The sequence below is a fragment of the Lithobates pipiens genome, unplaced genomic scaffold, assembly GCF_037356315.1.
Source record: "Lithobates pipiens isolate NorthernLeopardFrog02 unplaced genomic scaffold, aLitPip1_a1.2 Scaffold_3, whole genome shotgun sequence".
Classification (NCBI taxonomy): domain Eukaryota; kingdom Metazoa; phylum Chordata; class Amphibia; order Anura; family Ranidae; genus Lithobates; species Lithobates pipiens.
Genome location: NW_027507790.1, coordinates 14,442,447 through 14,465,708, shown reverse-complemented (window position 1 = coordinate 14,465,708; position 23,262 = coordinate 14,442,447). Strand labels below are relative to the sequence as shown.

At 45.9% G+C, this 23,262-nt stretch overlaps 1 protein-coding gene across 1 annotated transcript in view; it reads left to right on the top strand.

Annotated features, from left to right (window-relative positions):
* The window catches only part of SVOP (SV2 related protein), a 78,141-nt gene extending 75,528 nt beyond the window's left edge, over positions 1-2,613 (top strand). The window contains exon 16 of the mRNA XM_077461300.1: positions 4-2,613. Within this exon, the coding sequence (XP_077317426.1) occupies positions 4-210 (207 nt within the window). The 3' untranslated portion in view covers positions 211-2,613. The remainder of the gene's footprint in view (positions 1-3) is intronic.
* Positions 2,614-23,262: the final 20,649 nt, after the last annotated feature.

Sequence of the window (23,262 nt, the reverse complement as noted above, 5' to 3'; positions counted from 1 at the left end):
CAGGTGATGCTCGAGTCTTCTATATATCTCACAGTGTTGGTGTACAGTGGTTGTTGTCTTTTAGCAGCACTGGCTTCTTGCTTCCTTCCCATTGAAACCAAAGGACGTGGGCTACAGGAGTCCAGCCACAGAGAATGGGGTCAAGAGATGGTGGGAAGAGGAGTGCACAATGACGGAGTCACTCCATCAAACTCTGGCTCACAAGAGTGACCCCCTCACCTCCCCCACTATTACTGACACTCACACATGGATAGCCTTTCAGTCTCACATCTACCATTAGGACATGGACAGTAATGGCCAAAGTATTGCTAATGAAAAGTAGCACTGCTGTAGTGGGATAATGGTGTGCATAGTTCCTTAAAAAGAAGATTGAGAAATTAGCTATGCTTATGCTATAGAGAGAGAATTTGACACTGTTAAATAACATCCATAGAGTAAAATCAACAGTTAAAGACTTCTACAACCGACTGTGTTTTTAGCACTGACAAGAAAAGATACAGTATCCATACTTGAAATTAAATTTGACCCTGGTTCACCAGATATGTCTGGATGCTGTTGATGTCTTTGAGATCTTGAGTAAACCAGAGAAAGCCATGGATTAAGGTATTCTAGATATTTTACCTCACATGCTGTAGTTCCTTAAGAATATTTTTCTAGATCAAGAGATTGGAGAACTGCAGATAACTAATAATGGTGATCTTAATATTTGTTTAGACCTTGGTTTAAGCCTTCAGTGCTGCAAACCGTATGGTCTATTCAACTAATTTGTTCATTATTGTTCTTTAACTCCTTTTTAGCATACAGTAGTAAATGATCATGAGTTGTAAATGAGGAGTGGTTTCAAACATGAAGCAAGAAGAGATGAGCAATACTAGGCCACATTTGCCCATCTGGCTTAGAGCAATGTCTGGTGTTAAGAGTTTAAAAGATTGTAATTTAAGAATTTTACATTTCTAAGGAAAATATTTACTTCAAAAGCTGAAATAATATTTGTTGCAAATTTGGGGTTGAGTAACTTACTTTAGTCTGGTTTGAACTTTAAAATAAATCTGTGACTTACAAAATAGCACTTGAGTATGCAACAATTCACTAATTAGATACAACATAGATTTTTGCTGGGTACATCCTTGTCTATATTAATGTTCATTACACTGTAATAAGAAATTCAGCTGCTGTCTGGAAAAGCATTGGAGACTTATGCCGCGTACAAGACCAAACTTTCCGGCAAACTAGGTCTGACAGTCTTCCCAACGGAGTTTCGGCGGAGTTCCGACTGACTTTCCGAACTAATGGACTTGGCCACATATGAACGGACTAAGTCCGTTCGAAAGTCTATTGGTTTGAATGTGGTGACATAAACGGGATAAAAAAATAGCCAGTAGCCAATAGCTGCCCTTGCGTCGTACTTGGTCCGTCGGACCAGCACACAGACGAACGGTTTTCCTGACTTTAGTTCGTTGGAATTGAGTCTGTCGGATAGATTTGAAACATGTTCTATTTCTAGGTCCGCCATATTTTTTCACCACAAAATGAATGGATTAGCCCACACAATTGGATTGTGCGACGGCATAATCCTGTCGGACCTAGTTTGCCGGAATGTCCGTTGTGTCTATGCGGCATTAAAGTTTATGTAAACTCTAACTATGAACATCTTTTATTTGGTCCCTTTTGGACCATTTTACCTATTTTATCTTCACAGGTTCCTGTTAATCTTGCCAGAAATCTTGTGAGCTGATAGCTTCCTATGCTCTCTTTCTGTGCTGACATTGTTTTCAGCTGTTTCTGAGAACTACAGAACCACACTTCTTAATGCTATCAAGAATAGGTTGGGGTTCTGTAGTCCTATCTAGTTTCTATTGTCCTGAAGATTGTGTGAGCTTTGTTATCCTAAGAATTTGGGTCACTGGCTTAATCACCAGGTGAAAATAAAGGTAAAACATAAAAAAAAAAGTACCACCACATCTGCAGAATGCAAGGTTGTGCATTTAGCTGGTGCACACCTTTTGTGTGTTAGGTTCAATTATACTTTGAATAAAAGGCACCAAAACAACTGGTAGTCCACGTCTGACTATCAGTCAGTGACATCATGAATTTAAAAAGCTGTGATCATCTCTAACAAAACAGATCATCTTCTTCAAAATTGTATAATGCTGAAATTGGCAATTTGTTGGTTCTCAAGCCTCTGTAGTACTCAGATGCTCAGGTTAAAAGAAGAAATTGAATGCATAGACAGTACTGTTCAGTTTGTTTATTTTCATTGGAAAAGACAGGGTTAACAGAACTGGTTTTATGAGAGTAACAGAAAGTGAACCATATCATTTCAAGTTCAGCTTCACACTAGGTTATCAGGATGCTGAATCCTGGGTGTGAATCATTGCTTGTCTCTGCTTGGCACTGTATGTACGACGTCAGCAGATGCAACAGTGCAGAAGAATAGTGAATGTTTGTGTGTCCGAATGTACAGACTTTTAATGAATGCATTTCAATGTTTGAACGTCTCCGTGTCAGAAGCTTGTTGTATGATCTCTTCCTATGTCCACAATGCCTTGTTGACTTGGATTTTATTGTAAGTTGAATATTTTATGTTCAATAAAATTTTTACATTAAAAGGAATAGTGTATTTAGTGACTGTTTTTTTGTACAGGGGTCTGTATATGTTTAGTTTGTGACTATGGTAATACTAGAACCTTATGAAAGTACATGGATTTTTGTACCTATTGCAAAATCCATTCTTGTTCATTAGGGGACACAGACTTTAAAGACAATTGAGCTATACTGCCGCCTAACGGAGGATTTGGACACTGTCAAACAATGACCTGTTTGGCATAACCCTTCCCACTCCCAGTATGCCTCAGTTTTGTAGAAAAGCAACAATAAGAGCCACATCATAGACACAGAGGCATGGAACCTGTTTCTCTTAAGAAACTTCAAGAAATGGATCTTATAGTAAGCCAAAAAAATCTAATTTTCTTTCCCTTTCATTAAAGACCACAGGATGTAGACACAGCTGGGATGCCCAAAAGCAGTTAAAATAACAACAACAAAAACTTGGGGCTACCTGCAACTTAAACAGCCACCTGACATTATGCCTGAAACTGTCATCAGATGATGATCAGATATAATCAGGCAATTGGGATACAGCTGAGGAAGGGACCACACTTGGGTGCTAAGGAAGACTCCTAAAATTCAGTGTGGGTGCACTACAGGCAGCACTGGTGTTAGTAGACCCGTTATGGCAGGATTGTTTCTCATGTGTCTGGGATTGCACTGAAAAGCAAGAACAACATAGCTCGAGGTGCAAAGCTAAAGCCGCGTACACACGGGCGGACTGTATGGCCTACTTAGTCCGTCGAAACACATTTCAGCGGACAGTCCGCTCGTGTGTGGGCTTCAGCGGACTTTTTCAGCGTGCAGTCTGGCGTACTAAGTATTTCGGAATTTCCGTAATACTGTCCATCATACTTTGGTTTCAGCGGACAATCCGCTCGTGAGTAGGCTAGTTCGACGGACTAAGAATGGCGCATGCTCAGAAAGGATTTACACGGCGGAAGGTTGCATTGCTGTGTATTGGACTTCCTATTTCTAGTCCCGTCGTACGTGCTGTACACGTCATCGTGCAAGCTTTCGACGGACTGTTTGTGCATCCGTGTGTGGTCAAGTCCGTTCATTCGAAAGTAGGACGGACTGTCCGTCGGATTGTATGACGGACTAAGTAGGCCATACAATCTGCCCGTGTGTACGCGGCTTAAGCTTTATATACTCACAAACCGGTTGCTGTTAGCAGGAAAAGTTTAGGTGGTGTCACCTCACTATAGGCGGGCAACAAAGACTAAAGCTGGATACACACTATACACTTTTTGTTGTTCGATTACCTTTAAATTCTTAGCAGGAGACTGAATACAAAAGGTAATTTTTTTAAACACTGAGGCTGGGTTCACACCTATGCAAAGTAAACCCACATCCAATATGCATTGCCAGGAGATTGTGACCGGCTCTCTATGGAGCCAGTTCACAAATACTTCCGTTGTGGCTGCGGAGATATGCACTATGCACTAGCATGCAACAAAAAATGGACGAACGGTCGTCCGAAAATCTGATTTTGTGTACGAGGCTTAAAGGATAAAAAGACTTCTCTACCAATATTATATACCGTATATACTCGAGTATAAGCCGAGATTTTCAGCCTCTTTTTTGAGGCTGAAAGTGCCCCCCTCGGCTTATACTCGAGTCATCGCTGTCTGCCTGCTCGATCAGCGTGTCGAGCAGACAGACAGCGGCCATTCTATAATTCAAAAGCCGCGCCTCCGGCTCCGCCTTCGCCTGTGATAGGCGGAACACTGAATTTCCCAGCAGCCTGTGTTCCGCCTATCACGGACATCGTCTCATCCTCGTACTACGGACGAGGATGAGACGATGTCCGTGATAGGCGGAACACAGGCTGCTGGGAAATTGTGTTCCGCCTATCACAGACAGGGAGGCGCGGCATTTGAACAGGGGAATGGGCGCCGACGAAGAGCGGTGATCCTGGGACGGGACCGGACGGAGGCTCGGCTCGGGACGGGACGGGACCGGACGGAGTCTCGGGACGGGACGGGACCGGACGGAGGCTCGGGACGGGACGGGACCGGACGGAGGCTCGGGACGGGACGGGACCGGACGGAGGCTCGGGACCGGACGGAGGCTCGGGACACAGGTAGGCTGGACACACAAGGCCACACACACACACACACACGCACACACACACACACACACACACACACACACACACACACACACGGATGGACACACACACACACAGGGATGGATGGATGGATGGACACACACACAGGGATGGATGGATGGATGGACACACACACAGGGATGGATGGATGGATGGATGGACACACACACACACAGGGATGGATGGACACACACACACACAGGGATGGATGGATGGATGGACACACACACAGGGATGGACAGGCATATCTCACCCTCGGCTTATACACGAGTCAATAGGTTTCCCAGTTTTTTGGGGGTAAATTGGGGGCCTCGGCTTATACTCGGGTCGGCCTATACTCGAGTATATACGGTACTATATAAATGTATTTAACCAAAGTGTAGTTACACTAGAAATGTGATCCCCCGAGAATATGTACTGAAGGTGTTATACCCAATAAAGAATTGTTTAACTTGGGTTTATTTGGTTTTAGCCGAGATCACACTATCAAAAGTAACCTGTGCAGTCCTGAATCTAAACAGAATTTGTATTACAAGTAGGCCTCTGCAGTTATACTATATTGGAATGTCCTATGTAACCATTTAAATTTTTAGTCAACAGTACATCAAAACATATACAACAAGGTAAGCAACTCTTCTTATGACTTACATTATTTATTAACCACTTGGGTACCGCGCTATTGCCGAATGACGGCATTAGCGCGGACCTAGATTGCCGGGACGACGTCTATTGACGTCGTCCCGGTTACGAGCGGCCTGCGCGCCCCCTGAGGGGCGCGCGCGGCGCGCTCTGTGATCGGCGAGTCCGTGAGACTCGCCTGATCACCGATCCGTGTAAGGGGTCGATCCCGACCCCTTATCACGTGATCAGCTGTCAGCCAATGACAGCTGATCATGTGATAAAACGGAGCCGGTAATCGGCTAGTATTCCTCCTCGCGCTGACAGCGCGAGGAGAAAAAAAAAAAGCCGATCGCCGGCGGCCGTGTTCGGGACATCAGTCCCGATCACGGCCAACAATTCAAGCGGACACCTGCCCCCTGCCAGTGCCCACCTGCCACCCGCAGTGCCATCCTGAAATAAAGTAAGTGCCCCCCTGTCAGTGCCACCCAGCAGTGCCCATAGTGCCCACAGTGCCACCCAGCAGTGCCCACAGTGCCACCCAGCAGTGCCACCCACAGTGCCACCCACAGTGCCACCCAAAATCTGCCTCAAAGGTGCTGCACCCCAGTGCCGCCCATCAGTGCCCAGCAGTGCCGCCCATCAGTGCCCAGCAGTGCCGCCCATCAGTGCCCAGCAGTGCCACCTATCAGAGCCACCTATCAGAGCCACCTATCAGTGCCACCTATCAGTGCCCATCAGTCCCATCTATCTGTGGTACCTATCAGTGCCCATCCGTGCCACCCATCCGTGCCACTTATCCGTGCCACCCATCCGTGCCATCTTATCTGTGCCCATCTTTGCCCATCAGTGCCGCCTTATCTGTGCCCATCGGTGCCGCCTTATCTGTGCCTATTAGTGCCGCCTTAACTGTGCCTATCAGTGCCCACCAGTGCAGCCTATCAGTGCCCACCAATGCAGCCCATCAGTGCCCACCAATGCAGCCCATCAGTGCCCACCAATGCAGCCATCAGTGCCGCCTAATCAGCGCACTTCAATGAAGGAGAAAAATGACCCGTTTGCAAAATTTTATAACAAACTATTAAAACATGATTTATTTTTTTTATTTTTTTGCATCTTTTTTTGTTTGTTTAGCAAAAAATAAAACTCCGAGCTGTAACTAAATACCACCAAAAGAAAGCTCTATTTGTGGGAAAAAAATGATAAAAATTTCATTTGGGTACAGTGTTGTATGCCCGCGCAATTGTCATTCAAAGTGCATCAGCGCTGAAAGCTGAAAATTGGTCTGGGACTGAGGGGGGTTTAAGTGCCCAGTAAGCAAGTGGTTAATGAATCATGTTTTGCCTGAAGTTCATTAACTGCTTGCCGTTCGCGCACTGTCAAATGACGGCGGGGCGGTGCAGCTCTTGTTCTGGGCTGCCATTATATGACGGCGGCCCAGAGCGGCCGCTCTTGCGCACCCACGCCGTGTTGTTAGGACACGGAACGACCCCGATCTGTGTAAAGAGCTGCTTCTGCAGCTCTTTAACCATGTGTTCAGCTGTGTCCAATCACAGCCAGTCAGATATAAACACGGAGATGCTGGTAATCGGCTCTCCTCACCTCACACTGATCAGTGCCCTGATTACAATAAAGAAATCAAGTGGAAAATACAGTACCCACCAATTCCAGCATACAATGCCCACCAGTGGCAGCAATCAGTGCCCACCACTGTCTACAAGTGCCACAAATCAGTGCCCATTAGCCATGTCAGTCAGTGCTGGCAATCAGTGCCACCTATCAGTGCTGCCCATCAATGCTGTCCATAAATGCCCATCAGTGTCGCCCATCAGTGCCACCCATCAATGGCCATCTGTGCCCATCTATACCACCTATCCATGCCTTCTATCCGTGCCCACCAGTGATGCCCTTCAGTGCCCACCACTGCCGCTTATCAGTGCTGCCTATTAGTGCACATCAGTGCCACCTACCAGTGCCCATCAGTGCCGCCTATCATTGCCCATAAGTGCCACATATTAGTGCCTCCTCATCAGTGCCCATAAGTGGCGCCTCATCAGTGCCCATAAGTACCACCTCATCAATGCCCGCCAGTTCAGCCTATCAGTGTCCATTGGTGCCACCTCATCAGCGCACATCAGTGAAGGTGAATAATGACTTTGTTACAAAATTTACTGACAGTGCTTAAATATCACCAAAAGAAAGCTCTATTTGAATTAAGAAAATGATAAAAAATTGTTTGGGTACAGTGGCCACGCAATTGTCATTCAAAGTGCAACATCGCTGAAAGCTGAAAAATGGCTTGGGCAGGAAGGGGGTGTTAGTGCCTGTTAGGCAAGTGGTTAATGGTTCTAAGAATAAAGCTGGCAATATGCTATCTGAAATTTCTAAAATCAAATTTATAAAACCAGTGAAGGGCCCTGTCAGCCTTCCCCTGCCCAACATCCCTTGGTTAAAAAATTCAAATAAGTGTGGAAAATTGTCAGCTGAACAACAGCTTTATGTAATCAGATGCTTCTGATTACATAAAGCTGTTGTTCAGCTGACAATTTTCGAATATTTTGTCGAAATATTGTCAAAATACAATAACTGCAGCAGGAGATTTGTTTATTCACACTTAACCCAGTGTAATGCCCTGTACACATGGTTGGACATTCCGACGACAAAATCCATTGGATTTTTTCCAACGGATTTTGGCTCAAACTCGTCTTGCATACACACGGTCGCACAAAGTTGTCAGAAAATCCGATCGTTCAGAACGAGGTGACGTACAACACATACGACGGAACTATAAAGAGGCCAGTAGCCAATAGCTTTTGTCTCGTAATTTTTTCTGAGCATGCGTGCCACTTTGTGCATCGGAATTGTCTATTCCGTCTACAACGGATTTTGTTGTCAGAAAATTTTAGATCCAAAGCTCAAACTTTGTGTGTTGGAAATTCAGACGGAAAAAGTCCGATGGAGCCCACACACAATCGGAATTTCCAACAACACAGTCTGATCGTACATTTTCCGTCAGAAAGTCTGACTGTGTGTACAGGGCATAAGGGTTAGTGTTAGGGACGACTGGGCAGGAGGACCCTCCAGGTCAGTATTTATAAGATATGTTAGGCTGGTGGCTCTCAGTGGAATAATTCATTGTTTAACTGCTTAAGGACCGCCTCCTGCACATATATGTCAGTAGAAAGGCACGGCTGGGCACAAGCACGTACCTGTACGTTGCTCTTTAAGTGCCCAGCCGTGAGCTCTGTGACCATGGCCACGGGACCAGCAGACCTGATCGCCGCTGGTGTCCCGCGATCGGGTCACAGAGCTGAAGAACGAGGAGAGGTCTGTGTAAACAAATCTCTTCCCGTGCTTCCTACTGAGCCTGTCACTGATCATCTGTTCCCTGTTATAGGGAAAGACGATCAGTGACATCAGACGCCAAGCCACGCCCCCCTACAGTTAAAAAAACACACACACACTTAACCCCTCCCCGCCCCCTAGTGGTTAACCCCTTCACTGCCAGTGTCATTTACACAGAAATCAGTGCATTATGTTATATGAGCCTAAAGTGTTACCAAAGCCATGTAAAACATGTATATAAATTGCAGTACCTTGTCTTGTTCATGTATTTAGTTTATGTGAGGTAAGCCAAGTTTGTTCTGATGTGTAGATATACTTAATTCAAACCATGGGTCTTTGCATTTGTGAGGATAGCCAGCCAGCCTGGCTGGTACATAAAGTCTTCCCCAAGCTGCTACTTCTTCATTATTAGATGAGGCATACATATACATTGCCAAATGCTAGCATAGGACCTCACAGGAAATGCTGTTTGGGGCTGGCAGTGCATTTGACGATTAAGATATGTGCATTACTGAAGACGTGAACCAAAAGTTCAGATACAATTCTTTGGAGGTCTTCAGGGCAGAGCAGAATCAGCTAAAATAAAAATTCCCTTCTAAGGGTCGTTTCACACAGGGCGGATCAGTGATGATCCACCCCGTGCTCAGCGGGCATCGCTCCATCGATCCCCGCTGAGCAGGCAGAGGACAGGTCCGTCTCTGCACACTGCGCAGGGACGGACCTGTCAGAGCACCTATGGGAGATCGGATGGCGATGGACCACAGTGTCTGTCATCACCCGATCCGATCCCATGACAGATAGAAAAGTAGGTTTTTCCTCCGTCACCCTTTTTTTGGATCGGATCGGGTCAGATGTCAGCGGACATGTCAACGCTGACATCTGACGCTCCATAGACCTCTATAGACCTGAAAAACTGACAGGCAGACCTGAATGGATCGGAACGGACCTGAATGGATTGGAACGGAACTGAATGGATCGGAACGGACCTGAACTGATCGGAGCGGACCTGAATGGATCGGAACGGAAACCCCAGTGATTAGATGGCACAGTGCCACATGCGCCAATTCCACAATTAAAAAGGTGACTAAAAAGTGGTACACTTGTGTAATAATTGTCTACGCACAAGTGGTACCCCTTTCTGAATAAGAGTGACACCAAGTCCCACACAAACTTACCAGCCCTCCCTATGTAGTCTGGGCAGTTCTCAGGCTCCACGTGACTATCTCTTCCCTCGTAAACCATAAAACTATATGTATAGCCTGTTGCCCTGTCACAGAGCTTATACATCTTGTCCCCATAAATGGCACGCTTGCTGGGAAGATACTGTTTGATAGTTTGAAGTGGCCAGAAAACATAATCAGGGACTCGTCAATGCAGACAAATTGATCAGGAGTAAAAAAGGCTGCAAACTGTTGGTCGAAGGGGTCCAATTTTGTGGAGCCGATCAAATCCATGGTCACCCCGAGGAAGACAGAGTTCGTTGTCATTGAAATGCATGAACTGCAAGATCTGCTCGTATTGTGTCCTGGTCATGGAGGCAGAGAACACGGGCGATATGGCAAATTGGCTCAGTGGACCAATATGACCACAACTTTTTTAACTATGCCCATGAAGAGGGATAGGCCCAGGAAGGTCTTAGATTCGGAAACTGGTATAGGTTTCCAATCTTTGGCAAGGGTCAACTGGGGATTAGCGGCAATGAACTGACCAGCATACAAATTGCTTTGGTCCACAACAGATCTATAGCGATCTTCTGTGAAAAACAGCGAATAGAAATCAAGTGATGTAAAATCAACTGTTTCCACCTGAATTCCAGGTTGGGAAGAGAATGGGGGAAGTACGGGCACTGCAGAAGTGGTGGGCTGCCAATTAGGATGGGCAAATGCAACGTGAAGGGCACTATGGGCTCAACGGGCCTGTCTTTGTCTTCTTGGTGGCTGCGGGACTCTATTTGTGCTAGCCACCTCACTAGCTTAAACTGCACTTATGGGACTCGCCACTTCACCAAGTGTTACTGCAATGCTGGATGTACGACCAGGATGTACTGGGCCGCTGGTGCTTGTGAGTTCACCAGAAGGATGAGCGGCACTAGTACTGGTTCTCTGCTCCATATGAGAGCCCTGCAGTTCTTGCACCTCAACAACCGCAGAACAACGGGGTCAGGTACGCCTGACCTTGGCAGGGACCACTACTCTGTCGTCAGAGCTATCTGTCAGGGTGCCACTGCTGTCTACAGGTTCGTATTCTGAGCCTGAATCTGACAGATGGGTGACTTTCTGTTCACTCTGATCTGTCATGCTCAGAAACTTGTAGGCCTCTTCACTTGTGTACCTTCGATTGGACATTTTGTTTTTTAAATTTACTGGTATAACTAGTGAGACTCACAGGAAAAAAGAGCACCTGACTGTCAACAACTGCTTCAAATGCTACCAAAAAAACTGTTAGCGTTCCCAGGGCTCAGGTCTGACTCTGCGAATGCTGCAGCTATGCGTTTTTTGCTTTGTAAGTGACAGTGATAGATTGATACTGCATTTGGGTGGGCTGGGCGGAGGACCTAAACGCAGGTGCTAGCAGGTATCTGGGCTGATCCCACTAACTCTGCGTTTTTGGGAACCCTAAACTACTGGGGATGCTAGTATAGATCTGATCAGAGCAAAGATATTGAGCCGTTCAGACACTATACTACTGTCAGGGCTGGCTGCTCAGCTGTTGGCTAATTGCCAGCTCTCATCTCTCTCCACAGTTACCCAGCTGTTCCTGATCCTGCTCATCTGACCTGCCTACTTAAGGCTGTCCAGCTGACTTCATCTCTGCCTTCGCCTTGGTCACATCACAAGAAATCATCTCTTGTGTTCCTGTTTAAAAGACTGGCTTGCTGACATCCCTTCTGGCTTCTTATCCTGCTTGCTGTTCCTCCACTTGGATCGCTGACTTCTGGCCTGGCTGATTACCCGATCTGGTTTTTGAACTCTGGCCTGGCTGACTACCCGATCCGGTTACTGGACTCTGGCTATGCTTTGACTATGCTTACTCTATTTACCTTTTTATTTTTTATTAATAAACAAGTGTGATTTAATTGTACTTGTCTGGTTCATGGTTTATGACAGTAAGCGAAGGCCATGAATTCAGGAGATACAGTCAATCCACTTGTCGGTAATATTTTTTCCAGATTGGATGAGCAAGATCACCGCATGGATCAGTTTGCCATAGCGTTACAAACGCTCCTGAATCTCACGGCTCACCTGGAATCCCCCACTGTGGCTGCTCTGGTACAACCTGAGTTGCAGGCCATCCCTGCTGCTGCGCCAATCTCTGTGCAGGCACCCGCCTCGAGTAATTCCACTATAAGAGGTATGTCTGGTTCTGCTCCGCTTCCCCAGCGATTTGGGGGCGATCCAGTTTAATGCAGAGGGTTTCTCAACCAGGTTGAGATTTACTTTGAGATGCTGACCCAGTCATTTCCCACGGACAGAAGCAAAGTAGGTTTTGTGATATCTTTGCTTTCTGAGAAAGCCTTGGCCTGGGAAAACCCTCTATGGGAGACACAAACCTGTTGTCTTGAGTTAGCCTGACTTTGTGGCCTCTTTCAAAAGGGTATTTGACGTTCCCGCACGCCCCACTTCTGCTGCCAAGTGCCTCATGTCCATTACACAGAGTACGAGAACTGTTGCCGACTACGCCATTGAATTACGTACTCTGGCAGCAGAGGTTGCTTGGAACAATGAGGCCCTCGTGGCTGCTTTTTCTCATGGTCTCTCGGATTCCATCAAGGATGAGATAGCAGCCCGAGATATACCCACTGAGCTGGAGAGCTTGACCTTGTTTGCCATCCTCATTGACTCCAGACTCAGAGAAAGACTTTCTTTGAAAGAGCACTTGCGGAAGCCTCTTGTACACTTTGCCTCCGAGCTTTGCAGTCCCACTCGTGTCTCCCTCACCTCCCATGCCTCCTGGTATCGAGTCGTTCAGTGAAGATGAACCCATGCACTTGGGCTTCAAGCGTCTCTCTGCGGATCAGAGAGGCTTTAGGAGTAGTGAGAGATTGTGCCTTTATTGTGGCCAGGCAGGTCACTTTTTGAAGTCTTGTCCTACCCGTGCAGGGAATGCCCGAACCTGGTTTCAGTCACCCTTTCTTGGGCTGAGTCGTCCATTGAGATACAGGCTCTAATTGACTCTGGGGCTGCAGGCCTGTTCATTGATGCTGCCTTTGTATCGCTGTACTCGATTACACTGCAGCTGCGTGACACTCCACTTGCCATTGAAGCTCTTGACGGGAGACCTCTACAGCCTGCCCATGTGACTCATGAGACGGTTCCGTTGTCCATGGCCGTAGGGGCTTTTCACCATGAGATAATCCAATTCCAAGTTATTTCCTCACCCAGGTTTCCGCTGGTTATTGGTTATCCTAGGTTACAGAGGCACAACCCCTCTTTTGATTGGCTCTGTGCTGAGGTTCTCTCCTGGCCACCGCAATGCAGTGAGATATGCTTCCTGAAGGTATCCAAGGTCCTGTGCACCTCTTCTCTCCTCCCTGCCAGAGGAGTACCGGTGATTTTAGCAATGTCTTTGACAAAGCTCACACCGGTAGTTTGCCTCCACACTGGTCTTATGATTGTGCAATTGACCTTCAACCTGGTGCCATACCCCCTCATGGCCGGGTTTACCCTTTGTCGGTCTTGGAGGATAAGGCCAGGGAGGAGTATGTTGCAGACGCACTTTCTCATGGTTTCATCCACAAATCCTCGTCTCCTGCTGGTGCTGGTTTCTTCTTTGTGAAGAAGAAAAGCGGTGAACTGAGACCCTGTATTGATTATAGGGGCTCAATCATGTCATGATTAAGAATGCCTACCCGGGGGGGCGTGGCTTGCCTTGAAGAGAGATGGCCGCTTAAATCACTGGCTCTGTCGGACTATGGCCTTAGCCAAGCTCTAATGGAGACCTCACATAAAATTTGGCAATATCGAGCATGGGGACAGCCTCCCACAACTATTCGAACATCGAGATCCCCGCGGCATAACAGGGGGCAGAACAACTACAATATACCAGAGTTATTCCGGTCACAAAGATCCAATATGGTGACATCTGCCTTAGCTTCCTCACAAGCATGGGACGAGAGAGTACTGGCACCCTCTGCCCCGCAACTCACTGAAATGCCGGTAAACACAGGAATTCCTCTACAACTGACTTTACAGGACCTCCGGGCAGTAGCCACAGATATTAAAGAAACCTTTACAGCCGCCATCACAGACCTCAGGCAAGAACTGCAGGCAATGGCGGGCAGAGTTCAAGATGTGGAGAAAAAAGCAGCCCAGCAACAATCGGCAATAAAAAAGATCAACACATCAGTGGGAACACACACACACATTACAATTGAGGGACATACAGAGACAAGTTGAGGACCTTGATAATCGCGGATGGAGACACAATTTGTGGGTGATAGGATTGCCTGAAAGTGTGGATAATACACAGCTACAAACTACAGTGTCTGCCATATTCAATCAGCTTCTGGAAAAGAACACTACAGAGTCCATTGAGATGGAACGTATTCATAGAGCACAAACTAAAGGAGGAAATCTTAAAACAGGCGAGAGCCAGACATCCCCCTTACTATGAGGGAAGCAGGATTTCTGTCTATCAAGACCGCTCTGCAATAACTCTTAGGCACAGGAAGGATCTGCGCCCACTATTGGAGGTGCTGCAAGTGAGGGGCATACCTTACCTCTGGAAATTTCCTTTTGCCCTGGCAGCTACCAATCACGGGCATACGGCAATACTTAGAACCCCCGGAAGAACTGGAATCCTTCTGTCAGTCTATCAATATTCCTTACACTGCTGTGCCGAATTGGTATGCTGAATTTAACTTTTCGGGCTTACCTGCTAAGTCGCACTACGATCATTTGATGGACACACAGACGTCTCACTTCAGAAGATGCCGATCCCCCTCAGCTACAAGATTTGGACCTAATGTGGCACCTCATTCACAGCCTTACAGCCTCACAGCTGCTCCTTTGCCACGGAGAGCCCGCAGGGACCGTTAGAGGAGCGTGTATCTTCTACTGAGAAGACGAGTCAGCTACATTCACACCGATTATAAGGATGTACTTATAACTCTTTCTTTCCTAATACTCCTTTACCTAACACAGAGGACACAACCTTGGCGAAGGTAAGACGAGTAAGCGCTTTCATTGACCATAGACAATGTGACCTCTATTCTTAAAACCAAACTGCAAACGCTATCAGAATCAATTAGATGGAAACTGGTGATCCATTCTTATTCTCCTCACCTCATGCGCTCCAGCTGCACACCAGGAACTGACAAACTCTACATAAGGGACCCGGAATAATTTGGAGACTTCATCGGGTAATATAAACAAGGTACACTACAGGATCGAAATCGGTAATGTGGTAATACACCTCAAGACTTATAACCACCTTCTCAGAATGCTTCTTCTGCATGATTTTTACCAAACCCACCCTCCTCTATAATCCGTTACCCTGAATTCCATATTGAGGTAACACAGCTCATACCCATACATCTCCCAATGAGATGTAAGTGTACAAGATATTGATCTTGATGAACGAGCTTAACATAGAGGAATGATCTAAGTAATGACTATTACTTGTTAATTTTGAATCGATAGATAAGGCTGTTATTAAAGTTCTTTTAACATGGTTCCAGATGTTTAGTAAGCATTCTGTTCATGCAGACATATGATAGCAAGTACTACAAGTAATTTTATTGTAAGTGCACAAATCTGACTCAGAGACTCATCTTTCACTGTAGGCAGATAGGAGCCAAGTTCCAACAATTTTATTTTATTTTTTCTGTGGAATAGGGCCACCTAGAGGTAAATTACCATATTCCTCAAAAATGCAGTTAACAACATCTTTCTATACAAAGGGCTCTTATGGGATCTCTAAATGGTACATACTAAATATTTACACAGGAGAAATGGTGACTCTAGTTTATAGTTTTTCATGCATCTGATTCCAATAGATCTCCGACAGGGTCACTAACATTATTTTTGAAATGCACTGTAGTCGGAGAGACGTTTGGCGCGAGCACAAGCTCTAGCTTACCGCTCTTTTACTGTTGGCACACACCACTCTACTCACACATAGTAGTTTGCATTTATGTTATAGTTATCTTGAAAGTTACTGCTAATCGGTTCACAGCTGACTTGTCATATTGGATAGAACAACAGATATCTTTTTTTTTTTTTGATTTGTTTATGGAATCCGTCTCAACTGTGTTCAGATAACAATTAAAGTTCTATTTAAGACGAACGGCTGCACAAAACATGGCGATCCAGACATAGACACAGAGTACTCCCACATCATCCCTTACAGACGCTCTTGATTTTTCACACAGTCCCACAATTATTGACCGTAGGTCACCATCTTTCTTCCCTCATGGAAAGTAGACCCCATGTCTCCACTAATTATTCTTCTCCCTAAATCAAATTTCTCATTAACACTTTTAGGCCCACAGTCTGACGAGGTCTATGAGAACACCTCACACACCACCTCTCTTTGATCAAACCAGCTCCCGCAAAGTGGTTACAAATATAACTTTAACACCTATTTACTTTGACCATTACCGAACCACTGATCCCTACCGGCTTACAATCCTCCCCACTTGGATAGGTTTGCAGGCTCTCATCTATCGCCGAATCCCCCAAATCCCTATCTGAAGCTACTCTGTACACTACTTATACTGGCACGGTCCCCACCTAAGTCCTCCCAAGAGAGTTCTAAAGACCAGATTCTTGACAGACAAATTGACACTTCAACACACTCCTGAGTACACATCATATTAAAATCTTTTATCAGTTTACATTTACTTACTATAAAGACCAAGTTGAACCTTGTGCCCGAACTTACAATGACCTCCAAACCTCCAGCCCCTAACACAATGCAACTCAAACTTATCTCCCTAAATGTTAAAGGGTTAAATATACCCGAAAAACTATCACAATTGCTCATGACTATGAAACGAAACCAAGCTCATATAATTTTCATACAGGAAACTCACTTTCGTACAGATTCTACCCCAAAACTACATAACATGAATTACCCCACAGTCTATCACGCAATGCATGCTGGTTCTAAAACAAAAGGAGTCTCCAAAGCGAAACATAACCCCATACAAGTCACCGACACAAAGATCGGCGACCAGGGCAAATTGCTCTTCTTGAAAGGTACCTGCAAAGGCAGGAAAATCAGGCTAGCTAATGTTTACGCTCCTAATAGTGGCCAGGTTTCCTTCTTCCGAGAGACTATAAAACGACTAACTGATTTCCAAGACGGCACCTTGATTTTGGGGGGTGGCTTTAATCTCCCCCTAAACCCCTTGTTAGATACATCCAATGGCAAGTCATTCTTGACATACTCAACCCTAAAAGCAGTTAAACACCATTTTCAATAACTACTGCTCCACGACTCATGGCGCACATTGAATCCCAACTGTAAGGATTACACTTTTTTCTCTAGCTCACACAATAAATATTCCAGAATTGACTACTTCTTTGTGACCCAATCTGACCTTCCCTTTCTCCAAACTGCATCCATTGACCCAATGTATTTATCTGATCATCATCCAATCTCAATAAGTATGGCATTTCCTGAACACCAACCACGATCTCGTTCATGGTAGTTAGACCACTCCTTACTCACAGACACGCAAATTGCAGCAGAAATAGAAACAGGCATAAAACAATACTTCACAAACAATAAAGATGCCAACACCTCGCCTCCAACCAACTGGGAAGCACATAAATGTGTTAAAAGGGGTATACTTATTGCTGCGGCGGCTAAAAGAAGTAAAATAAAATTTAAACAGGTTAACGACCTGACACTTAGGACACAAACTGGAAAAAGCTCATAAACGAACCCAAGCTATAGATACCTTAAACTCATTAATAACACACAGGAAAGAATTGCTAGACTTGTTAGGTAAACAGACTAGACATAAATTTATTCTAACTCAAAAAACCTTCTATAAGTATGGCAATAAAGCTGGTAAATTACTAGCAAGAGCTATACAATCTAGAAAATATGCTATCACAGTACACTCCCTCACGGATGCAAAGGGAAAAAAAGTAAACTCTACACTGGAAATAGCTAACCAATTTGTGCAATATTACTCCAAACTATATAACCTTACCTCTTTAGACCCAAGCAAACACACCATTGATAGACAGACCCTGATATCTGAGTTTCTCAAACAATATAGTCCCACACCCATCTCTGACACGCTACACCAAGATTTGAACAAACCCCTAAATAAGGAAGAAGCGGAGATAGCATTAAAGATGTTAAAGAGGGGGCGTGGCCTGACGGTACATGGAGTAGGATGCATTCCACAGAGCTCCACTCGTTAATCCTACAATCTATCGCATCCTACATTCTGTGACCCGCATCTACTCCTGTAAGATGTTTGGCAGCCCCAAACTCCAGGCATCATGTCGCCGTCAAAATCTCAAAAATCCGCGGCGGCAAGGCTTGCACAGTACCCTCACCAAGACTCGGCAGACCACGAGGATGATGGCGGAGAAGGAGGGGGAGGAGAGGCCGGTCGGAGACATAGCCTTGCTGCTTGAAGCCATCACTCTCTGCCACACCTCGCTAACCTCACAAATAGAGGCAGTAAAGGTGGATATCTCCCACCTTCGCCAAGATCTGCACAAACTCCGTGATCGGGTGAAAACAGCTGAAAACCGCCTGGGTGCTGTGGAGGACGCACTCCCGCCATTGCAAACTGGAGCTGACAACCTCCAACAACAAATACATCAACTGTTCTCCAAACAGGATGAGATGGAGAACAGACTCAGACGCTGCAACCTAAGGCTGATCGGGCTACCGGAGGGAGCAGAGGGGAAGGATCCAGCTGAATTCCTGGAGCATCTGCTAATTAATACCTACGGCAGAGAGGCGTTCTCCCCAATGCTAGTGGTGGAAAGAGCCCACCGCATGCCGGCCAGACCACCGCCGCAAGGAGCCCCGCCACGGACATTCATAGCAAAAATGCTCAACTTTAAAGATAGGGATGCAGCCCTCCGATTGGCCAGACTGAAAGGCAACATTGAATTTGGTAACGCCAAACTCGATTTATTCCCGGACTTTTCGGCGGAGGTCCAGCGGCGCAGCTGAACCTTCCTTGAAGCTAAGCGCAGGTCCACAACTACAAATATGCCATGATATTTCCAGCTAGACTCCGAGTGGAACACGACGGTAAAGTGTATTTTTTTGATGAACCTGAAGATGTGATTGCCTGGCTGGAGTGCCGCAATGCTGCGGACAAGAGAGACTGATGATTTTGTGAGTATACTATATAGTATTTTCTCCCTGTGTGGACTATACGGGACTCTTAAGCATAGACTTGTTTGCTCAGACTGGTGGATACTAGTCCCTACAGCATACCTGGAGGTGTAGAGCGGAGGGGGGGGGGGGGGGGGCGAGGTGAGAGACTATTTCTATGGTAAAATGCAATATCTAATGGTTGTTCGCCAAGTTACACCTCCTTTACTTACTTACATGGGGAGAAGACTGTGACACCATCAGGGCCACAAAAACGTTTATTGTTAGTACTATTTTCACCACCCTGTTGTCCTCATGAGGACATGACAACATCCTTCACCACGACAGTGGTAGGAGCTCTGGAACAGTGTGGGTCCTACCAAATAAATGTACTGTGCAGCGAACTTTACCCACACGCACAACCCAGATTCTATTACATATTACAGGCGGACATGGCGGGAATATGGAGACCTCACGATACCTGCCGCGCTGGGGCAGCTGGACAAAGTTCTTTTACACGCTGTTGCCATTATTGACTGTGCTACCCAGTGACATGCCAGAACTGAGTAGACCCCGCTGGTTCACTATGATCTCGGCTCTTGTTATCACCCCTGTTTCTGGGCTAGTAGCATATGTTTGGTTCTGGGATAATGCCCGCTCTAGTTTGGAGAGATGCAGGGCGGGGAGGGGGGAGGGAGAGATGGGGGGGTAGTTTTAGTTGTTAATACGGTGTATACTATATGTCGAACACAGTATAAATATAACCACTTAAGGTACAGTCGGTCACGCTTTGTAATTTTATGGATAATGCTATGGATGATATACTTACAACAGAAACCTAGCACTAATGGTCTCATGGGAGCTCAGGGAGCTCAACCCTGTCAACTAAATAGCTGCTTTTTCAATTTTGTCTTTTACATGGTATGGCGACGTTGAAGTTTCTTACATGGAACTTGAGAGGGCTGCGCGATAAAATTAAGCGCGTGGCGACTTTCATGCTTCTTAAGAAACACAGGGCAGATGTGGTGGCGCTGGTAGAGACACATGTGGAGGGGAGACTACAGATGGTGCTGCGTCGCCCTTGGGTGGGCTGGGCATATCACTCGACCCATATGTCCCACTCGAGGGGGGTGTCGGTGCTAATCGCCAAATCTGTACACTTTGAATTGGGGGAAGTAAGTACTGACCCACTGGGTCGGTATGTATTTATATATGTGAAAATTTATGGTGAACCCCTACTTATTCTAGCCTGTTATATCCCGCCACCATTCTGTACATCTATTATATTAGCTGTTTTTTCCTTTATGGCAAAATATGCCACAACACAAGCAATATGGCTGGGTGATTTTAATGCTACTATGAAGAGTGCTTTGGATCGTTTGCAGCCCCTCCACTCAGTAACAGTGGCTTCCTTCCACCTTGTGGACTCCTGGAGGCACAAGTTCCCCAATACACAAGCTTTCTCGTGCTTTTCCCCCTCTCATAATACGATGTCCAGGATAGACTATATATTTATTTCCCAAGGCCTCACCCCACGCTTGACGGATGCATCCTTTGGCCCACGATCGCTATCTGACCATAGCCCATACCTAATCTCCCTTATTATTCCCATAAACAAACCACCATGGTGTGGCGTTTGAATCCTTTTTGGCTTACTTTGTTGCCCAAGGGAGAGGAAATCAGTGATGCATGGGAGGAGATTCTTTGCGGACAACTCCCTCGATAGTCTGGGAGGCCTTCAAACTTCACACCCGTGCAGGCCTAATATCCCACATTAACAAAATCAAAGAAATGTCTTCAGAGATATTAGAAATAGCAGTGCAGAAGCTAGTTGACACAGAGAGAGCCTTTGTGCAGGACCCCTCGGCCCCCAATTCAGCCCTACTCAGACTTCAAACCAGGGTAGTAGAACACATACAGTTTGCAAAGGCTAAACAGAAGCTGTTTTTTTCCAAACAAAAATTCTTTGAACACGAGGAGAGAGCTGGTAAACTATTATCATATCTGGCCCGCAGTGAGGACAGACCCCCAGTTGTTATCACCCTACAGGGATCAGGACACTCTCAGATAACTAATCCGCTCGAAGTGACATCCAAATTTAAGGACTTCTTTTCAGAATTGTACACATCTACAGTACCCCCTAACTGTGCTTCTATGATTAGTTTTCTGGAGGCAGTGGACCTTCCACAGCTGACGGAGGAACAAATTGCTCTCCTAGAGTCACCTCTCACCCTAGACGAGATATCCACCGCAATTGCAAGCTTTGCTCGCTCTAAGGCACCGGGCTCGGATGGGCTACCGATAGGATTTTATACCCAATTCACCCCTAAATTGCTAGCACTCTATAACTACCTCTTCCAGACATTTGAAATACCTGCCCCGAGAGAGGCCACTATAGTCCTCATACCCAAGCCAGGAAAAGACCCTGCGTTCCCAGAATCCTATCGCCCCATATCGCTACTACTACAGGTAGATATTAAAATTCTAGCTAAAGTTCTTTCCCTATGCTTAAACCATGTTTTACTCTCACTTGTACACCCCGATCAGGCGGGCTTTATGCCTGGCCAAAACACGTCATTCAGTTTCAGAAAACTCTTATCAATTTACAAAAGTTCATGAGGAGGTAGGTACGCGAGTAGTTGTGTCTCTCGACATGGCGAAAGCGCTTGATGCAGTTGAGTGGCGTTAATTATGGAGATGCTTACAGAGTTATGGTTTTGGACCAAATTTTTTCAAATGGACACAGCTCCTTTATCAAGCTCCAGTGGCTAGGGTGGTGGCAAACGGATGGTTCTCCTCGGTTTTCAGCCTTGGTAGGGGCACAAGACAGGGCTGTCCGTTGTCCCCACTCCTATATGCTCTGGCTGCAGAACATTTGGCCATGGCCATTAGAACAGACCCGGAAATTAGGGGATTGAGAGTGGGACATATCACTGAGAAAATAAGCCTTTACGCAGATGATACGTTACTGTATCTCTCAGATTCTGGCCCTTCCCTAAATAAAGCATTGCAGACTATTGAACGATTCAGGGCATTATCAGGCCTAAAAATCCACTGGGGAAAGTCAGATATTACATTACATTAGCTTTCCCCCTTCAGAATACCAACCCAGTCTCCCCTTACAGAGTCGCGACACTTAAATATCTGGGGTTTAACGTATCCAGAGCCCCGAGAGATTATACCACCCTGAATATCGACCCGCTCTTTTCCATGATCAAAAATAAACTTTGCACGTGGACCCGTCTACCACTGGGGTTATGGGGACGCATAAATCTTAGAAAAATGATCCTACTACCCAAGGTGCTATATGTCCTCTGGCACTCCCCTGTCTACCTTCTTTTAAAATACTTCAAAGCGCTAGAGGCCCTTCTAAGACCCTTTGTCTGGGGTAGGAATAGGCACAAACTCTCCTGGCAGACGCTCAAAAGCCCAACGGACGGGGGGGGGGGGGCACAGCATTACCAGACTTCAACCATTGCAGCACAGCTCTCCCAGTTTTTCCACCTCGATAAAATTGATGGAGATCGCTTTATAAATTTGATCTGCCCTAAGTGGGCACAATGAACGGGTGACCCACTATATGCTATAACCAAAGGTTCAGGCGCCACCAGCTCGGATATTGAAATTGCACCCATCCTCCAACAATATAGACGCATATGGGACATAGCTTCCACTAAACTAAGGATCCCGACTTATAATGATTATACACCATTATGGAACAACAAACACATGGTAGAATTTCTAAATATCCAGGTTCAAGAGATATGGAGTGCACGAGGTATATACTATTTGCAACACCTGCTGTCTAATGGTATCCCCAAGCCCTTTAACCAACTAAAGGAAGATTTTGCGATACAAAACAACATGCTCTTTCAATATTTACAGGTCCGACACGCGGCACGTGCACAATTTCTCACGGGAGGCCTACCCACAACCCACCTCTAACGCTATTATGTCCATAGCTAGAAGCACAGACCCCAAAGGCCTCATCTCCTCTTACTATGACATGTTATCCACCCCAATATCCAGCAACACCGCATATGCCCCGAAGCCAAGGTTGGAAAGGGACTTAGGCCCTATGGAAGATGGGGAATGGGAGGAGGCGCTTGATTCATGCAAGGAGGCATCTCCCACGTTGTCAGATAGATTATCCCAAATTTATATACTACATAGGGCTTATCTCACTTCTCTCAGAGTAGCGAGATATAAGAAGGAATATCCATCCAGCTGTCCAATGTGCAAGGTGGCCCCGGGCGCATTCTTCCACCTTATATGGTCAT